Here is a 16132-nt window from a genome sequence, read left to right as displayed (position 1 = left end):
TAAAAACTTCACACACACACACTCACATGGATAGCACTTGCAATAGAAAAAGCTAAATCTAGAGGTCAGCAATTCCCCTGCAATAATAGTATATTTATATATTTATATATATTTATATATTTATAGAAAAGGAGCCATGATTCAGATGTAAAACTCTGCTCAAATTCACAGTCATACGCCCCTCAGCCCCCAGTACAGATGTGTCTAACTGGAACACACTAAAGATCAGGGTTTAATCGACTTTACAGAATGATCTCTCTCCCTCCCTCTCTCTCTTTTTGTGAAACCACAACATGGTGTAGTTACGTGTGGTAAAAAGGGAGAGGGGGAAGCCTCAGACAAGAACAAAATTGCAAGCTTTCACATACAAAGCATCTGCTATAGACCAAGGGGAGGGCGGGCGGGGGGAGAGAGAAAGAAAAGAAAAAAAAAATAAATGACACGCACACACACGAAATAAAATATCAACCCCTTGCAAAAAACCACATCATCTTGCCTTCCTTCAGGTTTGGGTTGGGTTATTTTGTGGGTTTGTTGCTGTTTTTTTTTTTTTTTTTTGCCTGCTCGGGATAGCACTCAGCTCCCCAGTGGGGTGTCCGGTCCTGTGCCACCCGCCCAGGCAGGTCCCACTCCCGTGCCAGGGCTGCAGGAGAGGGCCCTGAGCCTCCACAGGGGACAGCCAGGGACGCCCACGCGTGTCTGTGTGCCAGCATACACACAGACATATAGCCCATATGCAAAAGAGAGAGATGACCTGTGGTCATGCTTTCACAGTCTAAGGTAAAAAAAAAAAAAAAAAAAAAAAGAAATCCACTTGAGAGTATATATACATTAAAAACCGACTCCTCAGTGCTAGAAGCTAAAGCCACTCCATTTGAAGACCTCTCAATGACAACGATAGATGGCAACTACGGAGTATTATAAAAAATCACACATACTTAAAGAAAACTCATTGCAAACAACTGACCTATATTTACAATACTGCTATTACCTTGCTTGAATGATCTTGTGCGCGTATGTCAGACATTTACAAAAGATTTTTCGCCCCATTCTGATCATAAAATAGATACTGATCTCCAGATTTCTAATACTTTTTCACAACAATACCTTTCCTACGCAGGCACTTAAGTGTGACAAAAATAAGGGCCTTTTTTTTTTTTTTTTTCCAGAAAATCCATTTTTAATTAACAGGAGGATTAGATGAGTGGGGGTTGATGGTTTACCATTTCAGCATAGTACTTCCTAAAACCAGAGATAAACCACGAACTTAAGTCCTCCACCCCCATCCCGGAATTAAACAGGTAAATACACTACAATACATCTGCTACAAACTTACTGTGACAAGTAAACAAATCAATCGCCTATGGACTTAAATGACTGCAAACTATAGAGAAGTAATGTGGTTTCTGAAAGACATTTATGACAGCCAAACAAGTTTCAGATATCAAATAATATTTTAATTTCTGAATACTTTCAATTTTCCTTGGAATATAACACACAAAGACTCGACCAAACAGTTCAGTTATTATAACTTTTACAGTATACAGAAATGTTGCACTTAAAAAAAAAAAACCTTCAGTTTTTTTAAACACAAAACTGTAAACTCTAAGATACTGAATCAATCACGTTATCTATAAGTGCCAACAGTGTTATTTTGTCATGCTGATTTCAATGGTATTTTTTAAAAAGGGAAAATATCAACAATTATTATAATACAAAGGGCTTGCAAATATACAAACAGATAGAGGAGTTTAATAACAATTCATGATGAACTATGTGGAACCCAATTCAAATTACAAAAGTTCACTTTGCTCGTTTGCTTGTTTTTTTGTTTTTTTTTTTTTAAATCAAAACCGTAGTGTGTCTTGGACACAAAATCCTTCTACCTATAATAAATCCCCACAGTTCATTTTCTGTCCGAAATATCAAAAAACCTAGATTTGGGGGGAGTTATATGACACGTGTGGTTCATTCGGGTCTATATAATTATAGCTCTCTCAGCTTCAAGCTAGATTTTGGGTCACCACCTTAAGTGCGCTTCCATCATTGTGTTGTTGAGGGTTTTTTTTTTTTTTCTCTTTTCCTTTCTTCCTATGATACTTTCGTGGACTCAGTTTTAATTCTTTCAGAACATATATTTTAAGGATACACAGTTTATTTTTTTTTTAAAGAAGCCAAGGTTATATCAAAAATTATTATAGAACCACAGAATAAACTGGTTTGAAACCAGAAAAATACAAAAAAGAACAGCTATAGGTACATAGACACATAGGACAATTAATAATTTGGAAAAAAAAGACTTACTTTCTTCCGTTCTGCTAATTTACTCCAAATTTCCTTTAAATGCACTTTAAGCGAGATTTTTTAAAAAGTTTACCCCAAAAAAAAGAAAAAAAAAAGAAGAAAAAAGAAAAAAAGAAAAAGCCCACCATCATTTCTTTTCTTCTTCTTTCTTTTTTTCTTTCCCTCTTTTTTATTTTTTTACAAAAAAAATGATAAGTAGCAAGTTTTTTTCTGAACGACACGGGAGTTTTTAATGCATTCTGTAAAAGTTCATTTGACAGTCTCTTTTTTTAAATTCACAGTCCATTATTTTTTTCCTGTCTTCTCTTAGCAAACTTGTAACATCCTTTTACATCCTTTCTTAGCAGAAGGAAATTTAAGAAACAACCAGAACCCAAATGTCATTTGCTTTCCTTTCACTCTCATCTCCCTTCTCAATTTCGAATTTTTTTTTTTTTTAATTTTTGTCTTTTTTTTTTTTTTTCTCTCTCTCTCGAATGTTTTATTGAATGGACATGTAAGGCCAGTTAAAACTGCTGCCAGACAGTAACATATCCCTGATTAGGGTTTCTATGGGGGTTTTACCTACCAAACGGACGAAAAACAATTGCTCTATGACAGAAGAGGAGACAGTGCGAAGGGAGGGGAGACGTAGTAATAGCTTCCCGAATCGTGTTGGCTGGTTGGGATACTGGCTCCTAACATACTCTTCCAAAGCACACTGTGACTTCTCCTGTAAACTTTCAACATGGGCTACATCAGAGAGACCACAGGCATCTAGAAGAAAGTGTATTAAAAAAAAAAAAAAAAAAAAGAAAGAAAAGAAAAAAAAAAAGAAAGCAATCATCAGATTAAAAAGGTTTTGGTGGATTGTGTTTTTAAAAAAATTTTAATTTGATTTTTTTCTTTTTTTTTTTAATGTCTAGGTTTAAGAGTCGATCGTGCGCCATCACCTCGCCCCCCAGAGTTTAAGTGGGTTTTACCAAAAGGGACAATCTCTCTGTGCATGTGTGCGTGTTTGTATTTCTCTCTCTTCTAGAGGGTCTCCTTTAGGACTGAGCACAGCTCCCAGAGTCGAGATTTCTAATGGCACGACAACCTGAGGGGTTGGCAAGGAGCTGCTGGCCAAGGCTCATTTCATATATCTGTATTTTTTGGGGGAAAGGCTGGGGGGGCGGGGAAGGCTTGAGTCAAAAGGGGGGAAAGGGAGCCACTATTTCTCCACACCACCCCTCCTTGGAAAATAATTGGGGAGAGCCTAACCCTGAGATGAGAAGGAATACTACTCATAGTGATAGAAATCATAATAATAATAAAAAACTGGCCCAGCCAAAGATAATGGCGCCCCGGATCCAGCAACAGATTCTCCCCCAAAGAAGACAACGCGTTTTTCTTCAGTCTTTGAAACTGATTTAAGTGGCCCTTTAAAACTGATCTTGTCAGTTTAGCCTATTCAGAGGCAGCCATGCAAACTGTGATCTCTCTGTTCATTTGAGCTGTTTCTTTTCCCCCCTCTTTTCTTTTCTCTTTCTTTCTTCCCCCCCCTCCACTCCCCCCTCTTTTTTTTTTCCTCTTCTTCTTCTTTTTAAACCTAAAGGCCCTTACAAGAAGAAAACTCCCTGATAGGGTCTGGACATTTTTTTCTCTTTTTTTTTTTTTTTTTTTTTTTTTCCTGATACGCTAAAATACAATAAGTTCCCTTTAAATCAGAGACGTCTGTGCTGAAAGAGCACAGGTTGTGACCTGACCTCCCTGTGGCTTTCCTAGGCACAGGGCTAACACATGCATATTCTGCGAGTCATTAGAACCCAGATTTTTCCCCCCTCCCTCTTAAAAGAGGCTGCAGCAAACATTATATGCATCTATGTGCGTCTGCTTTACATCAGGGAGGGTTATTGGGGTGCTGCAGAAGCTGCAAGCATCACCCTATATTTTTTTGCATGCGGCTGTCTTCCCCAGAATCAGATAACAAGAAACGTTTATCTAGTTGGGAGGCAATTTACACGCCAGGCCTCCCATTTTGAAAATAGTCATAAATTAAACAGTTACGACAGGATCGGACGATTGTTTTCTCAGAAGGCTCAAAAAAAAAAAAAAAAGTGATTTGGGAGAAAAGGCAGGATTGGAAATAAACTCCTTGGTGTGGGTGTGAGCTGGGCAGGGGCTGGGGAGGGATGTGAGCGTGTGTGGGATCCTCGCTGAGCGGCTGAGCGAGGGAGAGGAAAATGCATCCTAGAAAAACGATAGAAAAATAAAATAAGCACCCCACGGACACCCCTTCCCACTCGGGATCCCTGTCTCCCTGTGGCTAACAGCACCCTGCTCATTGATCACCTTAGGATTTAGCACGAGTAATTTGGGGGGGGTGGAGGAAAAAAAAAAGGAGAAGTTTTTTATGTGTAAAGCAATAATATATAAAAGGAAGTTTAGGTCACGACCCAGAACCTGGACAAAGTCCAGAAAATGACTTCGTTCCCCAGACCCCCTTTAACACAACAAGGAATGGATTGTGAGCCCTTCTTTTCCCACATAAACTACATTTTTTTCCTGTTTCCTGATATCAGGCTTTAAAAAACTCTGATGAGTAATTATTTTGCAGGTCCTGCTTCCATTCATATGTTTATCGCGTGGCCACTTTCCCAAGCGTCCAAATGAGTTACAGGCGAAATATATGTATTTTTAAATTTAATCCCCAAACTTCGAGGGCTCCAGCACACTGGCTTGCCGGTGCAGCCTCAAAGTTAGTGATCTGAGATAACGTATTGCACAAATTAGCGAGCAGATTTTTTTTCCCCCTCAGAAGAAAAAAAAAAAAAATTTAGCCTCCAGAGTTAATATCAGGATTATTACTCACCCAGGTTAAACTCTAGTGCAAGCTAATTAGATTTCACAACGCACTCAATTATTGCTTTATAACTCATGCACTATTTCTAGGCAGCAAAAGTTGACACATATTTCCCCCCCCCCCCCCTCCCCTCTTTGATTATCTAAGAAACACCTCGAGGTCTTTTCCTCGGGAGAGTCATGGTTGTGCCACCCCGGAATTACACTGCGGAGCGGCAGCTTCAGCCTCCTCTTACTTTTCCATACTATCCCTGTCTACTTATGGTAATGATCTTTTCGCACCCGCTACTCGCTTTGGACTATGCAGTTCCTGCTGGGTACAAATGCAAACTTTTCCCCTTAGCTTAAATGACACAGAACTGCTCACTGCCACATTCTGTTTAAATCAGAGACAGCTCTTTGCAAAGTTGATTTATTTTATTTTATGAGATGGCAGGGAACATATTTTAAACTCAGATTTGCGCATTTAACTTTTTTTTTTTAATTCAATTTTTAATCCTGCAGGGCTTTTTTCCCTTCCTGGCTGCCCATAAAATGATCCTCTTTTTAAAGTGATTTCACTGATAGGACGACTTGTATTTAACAACATCAAACAGATTTTGCTGCTGTTCGGATGCGTGTCATTAAATGCAACAACCCAGAGCTATACTGTTAAATAAAATATTATTTTCAATGGGAAGAGCGCAGTCTCTCGTGGCGAATGGGTGCCTCTTCCCGGGCCCCTTCTTTCCCAGTCCCCAGCATTATTCAGCTAGGGTTGGGGTGTATTTTGGCTGTCTGGTTTTTTTTTCCTTCAAAATAAAATAAAATTATGTGTGTGTGTATTTTATTTTTATTTTATCTTTTTCTGATTTGCACTCCCTGGAAGATGGGATGCTCGGATCCGAGGCCCTGAAGGGGAAAGCACAGGGCATCGCTTCCTAAAAGGAAAAGAGACCGCGCTGGTTCTCGGGGGGCAGGGAGCAGGGATGGGGTGCAGGCAATAACACTTTGCAAGAGCAAACAGTTCTCAAGAGGGGCCTGGGGAAGGAGGGAAAAAAAAAAAAAAAAAAAAAAGGAGCAAAGAAACGCAGCCTACCTGAGGTGAAGAGGACTATGGCCTTTAAACAGCTATATTCTGCAGAGTCGACATGCAATGCTTTCAGTTTTTCTACTTGCTCTTGGAAGATTCGTATGTGGTCCATAAAGGCGACCACTCGGTCAGCAGACATTGGCGAAGCGTGCAGGCCAGCAGCTGCCAGGAGCGGAGCTACGTGGAGGGGCATGGAGCACTGGGCAGCGTTGAGGACAAATAACTCGCTCCAGGTCAGCCTCAGGAGGGCCACCTGGTCTGTGATCTGGAGGTCTGGGAAGAAGGGGATATTCCTGGCCCACTCCACCGCGCTGAAGAGCATCCTAGCTGCCAGTTCACAAATGTTCTCGATGCCCATGATGTTGTTGGGTTGCATGCACTGACTGCCAAAGCGGGAGGTGGGGTAGGGCTCTGCTCTCAGAAGAAGGGAGATATATCCGGATAGGTAGGAATGGCAGTTGAGAGGGTCCCCATTTGTCAAGGCGAACTGACCATGAGTTGGCTGTGTGGGTGGCATTCTGCCCCTCTGGACCGCTGCAGTAAATAAAGAAGAAACTACAGCTATTAATATCTGAATTGCGACCATCGGTTCAAATACAGCCTGCTTTGTGTGCTTGTGCGTGCCTGTGTGACCCCGGACCCGGCCAGCTTCAGGGGGAACATGCATTTTCCCAGCCAGAGTTCAGCCCCAGCCCGGCTCTAAGGCTCCGCAGTTCTCGGGTCAAGTCAAAGCAACAATAAAAGCTGAGGGACGCTGTGGGCTCGGCCGGGGCTGCTGCGGGAGCCCAGCTCCTCACTTCCCAAAACACACCACAGTCCAGTTATCCCCCCGCTCCCCTCCACCGCCACCCCCTCCTTCAAGAGATGCAGGATACGTCTTTGTGTGCTTTTTCTCCATTACACCTAAAACAGCTCATTGATTTGAGGCTGGGGGAGCGGGATGGGGAAGGAGGAGGGGAGAAGGAAGAAACACTTCAGTTCGAAATCCCCGGCTCTGGTCCCACACGCGTTTGTCGCCCACTGAATACATTGTTGCTGCTGGTATTATATATCACCCCCTCTCGTAAAAAATACCAAAGGAGGCAAAATCACCCCACGACATCCCCGGCAGGTCCCCTGGTGAGGCTGAGGGCATTATCCAAAGGCACCTTCCCTCGCTGCCCATGGAAAGTGGGCCTTTCATTTTGTTAATAAATTTACACGGTGACAGCGAGAGAAAAAGGAGAGAGAAAAAGGGCTCAGAGGCAGAGAGACGACAAGAAGGGAGAACGCCTAAAAATGTGCTTGATTTATGTTTGTTATCGCCTGTATTCCAAGGTTAGTTACTCTTGCAGAAACACAAAGAGAGGAGCCCGGCGAGTCCCAAGCCCCCTCACCCTTAACCTACATAGCAGCGTCCAGACACAGAGCACGCACTGGAAAACTGCAGGCTCACATTTCCCGTCTAATTTTATATCACAAAGACTCCACTTGCAGAGATCCGAGCACCCCACACTTACTTCTGGACTGCTCCTTGCACCCCCCACCCCATCCCTTCTACCCCCTCCTGCCTCTCCCGGAGGAACAAGAAAATAAGAGGAAGAAGAGAAAAGTAAGGTAATAACAACCAGGAAAGGCAGGCACACGGCAGTGTGTATGTACACACACACACGCGTGGAGATATGTGTGTGTGTATATATATTTTTAAAGGAGGAAAAATCCGGCTGGGAATCCACAGTGGAGTGCTGTAGAGCCTCGGTAGGGTGAGTCCCATTGTAATAGTAATTTGAACCGCCTGTGTAAAATTGCAATCTAAGGCAGGGTGCTGGAGGATATATATATATATATGTGTGTGTGTGTGTGTGTGTGTGTGTGTGTGCATCTCGAGAGGCTCCGTGTGTGTGTGTACACACACGCACAGACACACACACACAGGGCTGCTCGGGGGACAGGGGCTAAGGCTGAGCATGCAAGAGGAAACACGAAGGAAAAGTAACCACACGTCAGAATCATCATCTCGCTCCTAAGCAGCGTGAAACTAAAAATCCACTTTCAATAAACCTCCATCAGCAAAATCAAAACAAACACAAATCAATTACGAGTGCAGGAGAAAGCATGCGAGAGCCCCTGCCTCCCTGCCCACCCTTCCCAACACCGCTTTCTTTCATTACGAGAAAGTTTCTGGCTGGTTTATTCGAGGGGGGTGGGTGGGGGGGAAGAAAGGTTCTGGTTGGGTTTGGGGTTTGGAGAGGAAAGTTAAAAATGCTAGGAGTAATTATATATATTATTTAAAAATAATAAAAAAAGGAAAACCAAACAAACCCCAAAACGCAGCGAGTGAAAAAAAAAAATTGCAAAACAAATGAAATCCCAATACCTTCCCGTCTCATGCCAACTTTGAGGCATTTTTTGAGGCGGCAGTACTGACACTGATTGCGGTGGTGCTGGTCAATGGGACAGTTCCTGTTGGCACGACAAGTGTAGCTGAGATTCCTCCTTACACTCCGCTTGAAGAAACTCTTGCAACCCTCGCAGGTAAACTGGCCATAATGTTTGCCACTAGACTTGTCCCCACAAACCACACATTCAATGTGCTGCTGCTGCTGCTGCTTGTCTCCTTGGTTCTGCTGGCTCGGCGGGTTGGTCTGGGCTGGCGTACTGGGAGGGCCCCCGGGCCCCGGGGTCTGTGGGGTGTGCGGGGCCCCGGCCGGGGGTCCCTGCACCGGCGGGGCTTGCGAAGGCTGCGTTCCCTGAGCTCCGGGCACATCGTCCTGGGGGTCTCGCCACGCACCGACTACCATTGCCATATCTATTGGACACCGTTGCCAAACTTCCTGTTCCCCCTTTATTTTCAAAGTTTGTTTGCTTTGCTTTTCAGATCAGCTTTGCAGCAGTCTTTTTATTTTTTGTCCTCCCCTCTCTCTCTCTCTCTTTCCCTCTCTCTCTTTTGTTGTTTTGCCTTTTTTTTTTTTTTTTTTTTTTTTTTTCAGGAGGGTCGGGGTGGGGGGGATCTCCCGGTACCGGCGAAGGTGCAGAAGCACGGGGCGATGGAGGTGTGTGTGCGGGGGGGCGAGGTGCGAGTCGATTGTCTGGGCTCCAGGAGAGCAAAGTAAAGGGGTGGTGGGGGTGGGGGAGAGAGGGGGAGAGAGAGAGAGAGAGAGGAGAAAAAAAAAAAAATCTCTTCAAAGATCTCCCTCTCTCTCTCTTAGAGCTGATCTGCAGCAGAGTAGTTGAAGGAGGAGAGGCGGGTGTCTGGGGGCCAGGTCCAGGGAAGCTCGCAGTCAGCCATTCAGGAAAGCCATCAAAATAAGAATGAATAAAAGGTTAAAGATTACACACACAGCGGAAAAAAACACGCACAGCGGAGGAGACTCTTCTCGGCGCGGAGAGCGGTCGGTCTCGCCGTAGTTTTTGGAAGTCCAGCTTGCAGCAGCAACATCAACTGCGATCGCTTTGTTTTTGTGGGCTTTTTTTTTCCTCCTCCTCCTCTTTCCTCCTCTCTCTCTGCTCTGTCTCTCCTCCCTCCTTCGCTCGCTTTAATTCTTCCTCTCCGCCGCTCCGCCCGGCCGCTGCGCTCTTGCTCTCTCTCGCTCCCTCTTTTGGGCTCGGGGGTGTGGGGGGGCTGTTGGCTTTTTTTTTTTTTTCCTCCTCCTCCTCGCTCTCTTTTTTTTTTTTTTGTTTTATAAAAAAATTCTTATTATCGTTACGATTACGATTATTATGAATTATTATTATGATTGTTTATTTGTTCCTCCTCCTCTCCGGCGCCGCCGCTCTGCTCCGCTCTGCCCCGTTCCGCCGGTTCGCCGCTCCCGCCGCGCCGCGTCCCCGCCGCCGCTCCCGCTCCCGCCGCCGCTCGGGTGCTGCTGCCGCCGCTCCCGCCGCCGCCGCTCCCGCCGCCGCTGCCGCCGCCGCCGCGCTGCCTTATGCTGCTTCTGCCGCCTCGCAAGTGGGCTCTCGCCTCCGCGCCGCCGGTGCTCACGGCGCGGGCAGGGGGAGGGGGGCCGCGGGGCGGGGGGGAGGGAAGGAGTCAACTCGCCAGCGCAGCAGCGCCCAGCCAGCCAGGATGATAAAAGAGGGGAGCGGGAGGAGGAGGAGGAGGAGGAGGAGGAGGAGAGGAGGAGGAGGAGGAGGAGGAGGGAGAGAGAGAGAGAGAGAGGGAAGGATCATAACCCAGCGCGCAGCATCGCTCCTCAGCCGGGGAGGGAGGGAGGAGGGGAAAAAAATCACCACGGGGAGAGCGCGCCAGCGCTTCCCCCCCACCCCCCCGCCCCAAAATAAAAAGAAGCAGGGGCTCCCCCCCGCTCCCCTCCCCTCGCGGCGGCGGGGAGGGGCGGCGCGGGGCGGGGCGGGCGGGCGGTGCGGGCGGCGTGTGGGCCGAGGAGCGGCGAGCGCGCTCCCCGCCGGCCGCTCGCCCCGCTGGCGGGAGAGTGAACTTTGACACGGCTGCTGCAACTCAGCGCGCGTCGCCATGGCGACCGCGCGCCTTATAAGGCAACCGGGCCGGCGCCTGAGTGGCCAGGAGCGCGCGCCCCGCCCCCCGGCCCTCATTGGCCCGCGCCGCCCTTGCGCTGCCCGCCATGGCGGCCGCCGCCGCCCGCGCGGTCCCAGCGCCGCCCGCCGCCCCGCGCCCGCCGCCCCGCGCCCTCCGCCCGCCGGGGCCAGGGGTTACGGCGAGCCCGGCGTGCGGAGCGCGGCGCCGCCGCCGCCGCCTCACCTGGGGCTGCCCGCCGGGGCACGGCCCCGGGGGTCGGAGGGGGGTGGCGGGTGCGAAGCGGAAGGCAGGCGCTGAGCCGAGGTGAAACTCCGTGGAATAAAGTAAAGCCGAGTCCCCGGCGCTGCTGCCGCCGCCGCCGCGGGGAAGGGGCGGCCGCGCGTTCCCCGAAAGCGGTCGGGGAGCGCAGGGCGGGCTGGCGCCCGTCGGGGGTCTCACGGCGGAGCCCCCCAGCCCCGCTTCGGGCACCTGCGCTGGCCGCGGCCGCCCCGTGTCCCGCCGCTCGCCCGAGCCGTGCCCCGGCCGCCCGCGGAGCCGCGCCGAGCCCGGCCGGGCTGCGCTGAGCCTCGCCGAGCCGAGCGTGCCCGCGCCCGGCGCTCCGGGACCGGCCGCTCGCACAGCCCGGGCCCGGCGGAGCGCGGGGGCTCCGCCGCTCCGCCCGAGCGCTCCTCGTTCCCGCTCGCCCCGAAGCGAGGGGACCGCGGCTCCGCTCCAGACGCCTCCGAAGCCCGGCACGCCGCTCCGCAGAGCGTGACAGCCGTGCCTTTCGCACGGCATCGCCACGGCGTGGCTCGGCTCAACCCCTTTAACTTTATTTCGGGGTTTTGCGGGTTCGGGGGTTTCATGACCACACGTACCCCGACACTGTAACACGAGCTCCGTGTTGTACCGCGAGCAGGTAACAGAGCCAAGCACGGAGACGTGTCTGTTTCCCGCTGAATGGAGCTACCGGCCAGCGGAGCGGGGACTCGAGTCCGTCTCCCGGTGAAAATGGCCAAAAGACACTCGAACAAGCGAAGGGACGGAGAGATAAAATAGAAAACATGTTAACATAGACAGATAAATGCCCGGCCGGACCATTCCTCCTCTGCGAACACACGCGACTATGAGCGCTCACATCCCAGCCGGTCACCAAGCACGGCCGCGGGGACACAGACCTGGGCACAACTCTGTAAGCCACTAATTGCCCCTCACCTCCTCACACACACTTTTTCATGTTGCCACATGCCCACACACTTCTGCCGCAGAAAGAATACATGTGGCTGAAGCCGCAGGTGCGGAGATGGTTGGAAAGTTGTAAAAAGCACTTCGACTTTAGAGTGTCCTGCCTGGAAACCTGGTGTGTTCAAACCCCACGGGCGAAGATGTTTTTGCGACTCAATTTCAAAGACAAGGCTCCAGCGATCCCATTGATCCTCACGGAGCAAAAAATAACCTTTACCCGAAACAGTGACCAGGAGGGACTGGGAAGACAGAAAGTGGGAAAGCAACCTTTCCTGGTTAAAATGTGGGGAAATGCCTTATGATTTCCAAACAACCCAGAGCTGAGGAGGTCACTTTTCGGGGAGAGCAGGAGAAGATGGGGGTTCAAAATGCAGAATAGTCACAGATTGTTGCTGATGTTGAATTTGCTGAGGAAAAAAATAAAAGCCAAAACCCAAACCACAACCCAACACCAACCTTTCCTGTCTCGGATCTGACAAAGTAAACAGGATTAATTCACCATATGAAAAAACATAAACGCAGTCCTAACAAACGCAGAAATAAGAAGAGAAAGCGGTTTTAACAGGACGCACAATATTAATAGTTTGAACGTATGATCGTAAAAATGAAAAACCATTGATACACGCTTAAAAGCCGCCGTATACGCTGATTGCTCAAGCATTAATGAAGAATGCCCCAGATTAACTATTTGCTCTTCGAGGGATGCAGCGATATAACTATCTATTAGCACCATTAGATGCTTTGCTATTTATTTGAAAACACCCCTGCGAGTGGGTTGAGACAGAAGAGATGAATGTAAAAATGAACTGCAGCTAATTTCGCTAAATAATCCTCGAAACCTGAGCGCCTCGCAAGGAAGGGGGAGATTCTCCACTGTCCTTCTCCGAGGCTAATGACAATAGAAATGCTCTGGTTTAAAAGTGAGACCGTGTTGGTTTTCCAAATAAACAAACGCATCCCTCCTGCCATTTTACTGCAGATGTAAATTTATTTTAATGAGAGGGAGTGGAAGGATTTATTTTGCTAAAATAGAGTTGGGGATAGAGCCGGTGTAAATCTTTAGGTTTCAAAAAGAGAGGAGGAAGGAGGGGGAAGCTGCTTTCCTGGCAGAAAGCTGCCTAACAGTCTTCTAATTCTTTCTAGATTAAATCGCAATATGAATACAGCATCGAACAAATACCGAGTTTCGCTCTGAACTCAGTGGAAAGCAGTTACGTCTAACAGAATTCAATGAATTCCTCTTCTCCCTCAATGTAGTATGTGTGTGTTTTTCTCTTCCACCACACTGAAGTTCCATGAATAGGGAAAGTGGCTCCTATTGTGTGCCTCTGAACTTCCAAGTCAATGCAATTTTTAACCACTGGCTTGTGGTACTTTGAAAATCACCAGGGGCTGTCAGAGTTGGGTCCTCTGAAAAATTTACAGTGCTAAATCAGAGCATATGCTGTGAGAGAGGAAAAAAAATTGCTTAAGATTGGAGCAAGTACAGTATCTGGCTGCCCCCTAGTGTAAGTCTCTTATCTGCCTAAAATTCAACTTTAAAAGAAAAGGATCTCTTAAAGGGAAACGACTTTTGGCTCACGTATGCATACGAGAATGAAACTTCTGTACATTTTAATCTGATTAATTCCTAAGGATTTAAAATTAATTGGCTTGGGCACTCCTAGACCGGACTATAAGATTTCTGCATCAGGGTTTCTGCGAGAGCTGTGCCGAATAGGTATTTTTAAGGGATAGTGGTAAGGGATGGGGGGGTGAGATCCTGTTTTGTGATTTTTTTTTTTTTTAACGAGGATCCGTGCCTCGCTTGCTGTTGTCAGAGCAAAACACTTCTGCTGCTTAAAGTCAGATCTACGCCTTTTGCAATAATACTTTAAAAAAATTTTAAAAAGGATAAATAATTGCCTAAAGCCTCAGCCGAACTGCCAACCACACCTTCGGATGGTGAGTATATTCCAGCTTCTTTCCATTGTACTTGCTTAGCCAGGGAAGGGACCGGAGGGGAAGAGGGGATCTCGGCGCTCTACCTTCACCACCGACCTTTTTTTTTTTTTTTTTTTTTTTTTTTCCCCTCCTTCCCCCCCAAAATAAACGCTGCCAGCTGCACACGGCGACGCGATCCCGGGCAGTTTAATACGTATCACTTAAGTTAAGAGGCTCGTCCTGCCCTCCCACCCTCCGGAGCAGGTCGGTCCGCGCTCCCCCCCGAGCAGCCCCGGCGCCGGGCAGGGGCGGCAGCGCCCGGGCGCTGCTCCTGGGGAAATGGCTCGGAGGCGCTTTGCCTCGGACCTGCGAGCCGGGTCCGGTCCTTGGGTTTGTTCGCTTGTTTGTTTGTTTGCTGCTTTGCTTTATTTAGCTAAAGGACGTGCTAACTGATGGTGCTGCAATTACACATACTTGGGTCTGCCCCCCTCCCCTCTTCCCCTCCTTAGAGCAACCCACGTAACCTTAGAAACGATCGTTTAAGACGCACGTTAGCTAACATTTGCTTTTTTGGATTTTTTGTTTTCCTTAAAAGAGAAACACAAGAATCACAACACATTGCCCGAAAAAAGTGTCAAAGAAGAAGAAAAAAAACTATAAGTAAACATACCAAAACCATATTTGCCTTGTTCAAGGTCCCAAATCGCTTGCATCTTCCTTTTTCTACCTCTCCTTTAGTTTGGCAGGTGAAACAAACAAATGAAAAAAAAAAAAAAATCAGACCGCTGTTTGCCCCCCAGAAAGATGTGCGTTGGGTAATTAAAGAGAAGTCTCCTTCTTGGTGTTTATCTAAGCGATTGTGCAAACTGATTTAAAAAAAAAAAAAAAAAAAAAAAGAGAGAGAAAAAAAAAAGTAAAGTTACAGCCTTCAGGGGGGGAAAAAAAGGAAGCAAGGTGAAGGGAATAGATTTCCCACAAGCTAAAGGGAAGTGCTTTCGATGTATTATTAGCGATCAGCCTTGGGAGAGAGAGGAAAAAAAAAAAACACCCTGAACACACTCTAACTTTACACAGACAAGATTTCAGGGGGGGCTTTGTACACAGCTGCTTAGGAATGTGCGCCTTGCCTTTAAGAAAAAATCCCCAAGCCCAAGGTAGGAGATGTCTTTGAGTGATCCTTGTCTCATTTCATTCCTTAGAAGGAAGAGCGTCTCGCTACACCTTGTTTGGAGCTGGAAAGGCGAGACTTAAAAAAAAAAAAAAAAAAAAAAAGGGGAAAAATATTCACAACCCACCCTTCCAATTGGGGAGAAAAAAAAATAAGAGAGGGAAATCTCCTAAGTTAATGACTGTGGGGGTAGGATGCGACGGATTTCAGACCCCCCTCCCCCCCTTTTCCACCTCCCCCCTCCCCGGCAGGAAAAAAAAAAAAAAACGAAAAGGGAAAAAAAAGCCAACCGCAAACAACTACAGGCTGGACTATCAACACATGCACCGAAGGGGAAAAAATATATAGTGTCCTGTGTAGGGTCGGCAGGGAACGCAAGCACACGCTAAAGCAAGTTGGGAAAGAATCCGAGCTAATCAGCAATCTCTTTCTCTCTCTCTCCTTCTCTCCCTCTCCCCCTCTCTCTCTCTCTCACACTGCCCCTGAGATCCCAGCTCGAAAGAGGTACTCCACATTTTTTCATTACCAAAAATCCGTTGCAATAATCATTTGTTGCTAATTGAAACCCTTGGAGACATTTTTCCCCACCCCCTTCACAAACATGGCAACTTTTAGTCATGGGAAGCACGTTTAGTTTTTATTTTATTAAAAAAAAAATACGGTTAGGAAAAGGCTGAATCTTTCACCCACGAGAAATATCAGCGAGTCAGCCCCCTTCCCCAGGATGGCAGGGGGGGAGTGGGGGGAACGGGACCCCGGTACAGTGAGGGCTTGGGAAAATTTGGAATACATTATACAGCCTTTGGCAGGAGAATACTCTCCAACTAATGGATTCCTGCTCCTTTTTGTGTGTGTGTGTGTATCAGTGTGGGGGGTTTCTGGAAAGAGGGGTGGTGGTCGTGGTGGTGGGGAGCCGAGCTTTTATTTTAAGAAACTGTTAGGGTAGGGAGTGTGTCATACTTGACAAATGGAACAAACGCTCTTCCATTTCTTGCTTGTCCTTGCCTTAAAACAGGAATTAAGTTAACCACAGTGCTGCATGTTAATTGCATGTTTACTGGGCTAATGAAAATTACAAAAGGGTTTTGCCACCTCGATCGGTGATGAAAAAGTATGAAGGCGATTGTCATTGCAGCCTTCGGGG

General features: G+C 47.4%; 1 protein-coding gene and 1 long non-coding RNA gene across 14 annotated transcripts in view; one reads left to right on the top strand and one right to left on the bottom strand.

Moving 5' to 3' along the window:
- Positions 1 to 1435: 1435 nt before the first annotated feature.
- Positions 1436 to 14964, bottom strand: NR2F2 (nuclear receptor subfamily 2 group F member 2). Of its 3 annotated transcripts, XM_014874602.2 has the most exons (4): positions 14948 to 14964; positions 14491 to 14552; positions 6206 to 6733; positions 1436 to 3060 (listed from the first exon to the last, which is right to left on the bottom strand). In XM_014874602.2, exons 2-4 carry the CDS (start codon positions 14531 to 14533, stop codon positions 2786 to 2788), a joined length of 846 nt encoding a protein of 281 aa, XP_014730088.1. In that variant the 5' UTR covers positions 14534 to 14552; positions 14948 to 14964; the 3' UTR covers positions 1436 to 2785. The 3 variants fall into 3 exon arrangements, with proteins under 3 accessions (XP_014730088.1, XP_014730087.1, XP_014730085.1); XM_014874601.2 differs by lacking the exon at positions 14948 to 14964 and having other exon boundaries at positions 14491 to 14841; XM_014874599.2 differs by lacking the exons at positions 14491 to 14552; positions 14948 to 14964 and adding an exon at positions 8556 to 9996.
- The window catches only part of LOC106852161 (uncharacterized), a 43891-nt gene continuing 39185 nt past the window's right edge, over positions 11427 to 16132 (top strand). For all 11 annotated transcript variants that reach the window (XR_015806557.1, XR_015806556.1, XR_015806552.1 and 8 more), the window contains exon 1: positions 11427 to 13841. This is a non-coding gene — a long non-coding RNA (uncharacterized LOC106852161). The remainder of the gene's footprint in view (positions 13842 to 16132) is intronic.

Source organism: Sturnus vulgaris, chromosome 13 (assembly GCF_052056855.1).
Source record: "Sturnus vulgaris isolate bStuVul1 chromosome 13, bStuVul1.hap1, whole genome shotgun sequence".
Lineage (NCBI taxonomy): Eukaryota > Metazoa > Chordata > Aves > Passeriformes > Sturnidae > Sturnus > Sturnus vulgaris.
This window is presented reverse-complemented; position numbering and strand designations above follow the sequence as displayed.

What these genes read in the sequence shown, in the direction of transcription:
- NR2F2 (XM_014874599.2), bottom strand. Translation starts at nt 8,985, where the DNA reads ATGGCAATGGTAGTCGGTGCGTGGCGAGACCCCCAGGACGATGTGCCC. An exon ending in AGTTGGCATGAGACGGGAAG is followed by an intron (nt 6,734 to 8,555) that starts GTATTGGGATTT and finishes TATTTACTGCAG; the next exon opens with CGGTCCAGAGGGGCAGAATG. An exon ending in CATAGTCCTCTTCACCTCAG is followed by an intron (nt 3,061 to 6,205) that starts GTAGGCTGCGTT and finishes ACTTTCTTCTAG; the next exon opens with ATGCCTGTGGTCTCTCTGAT.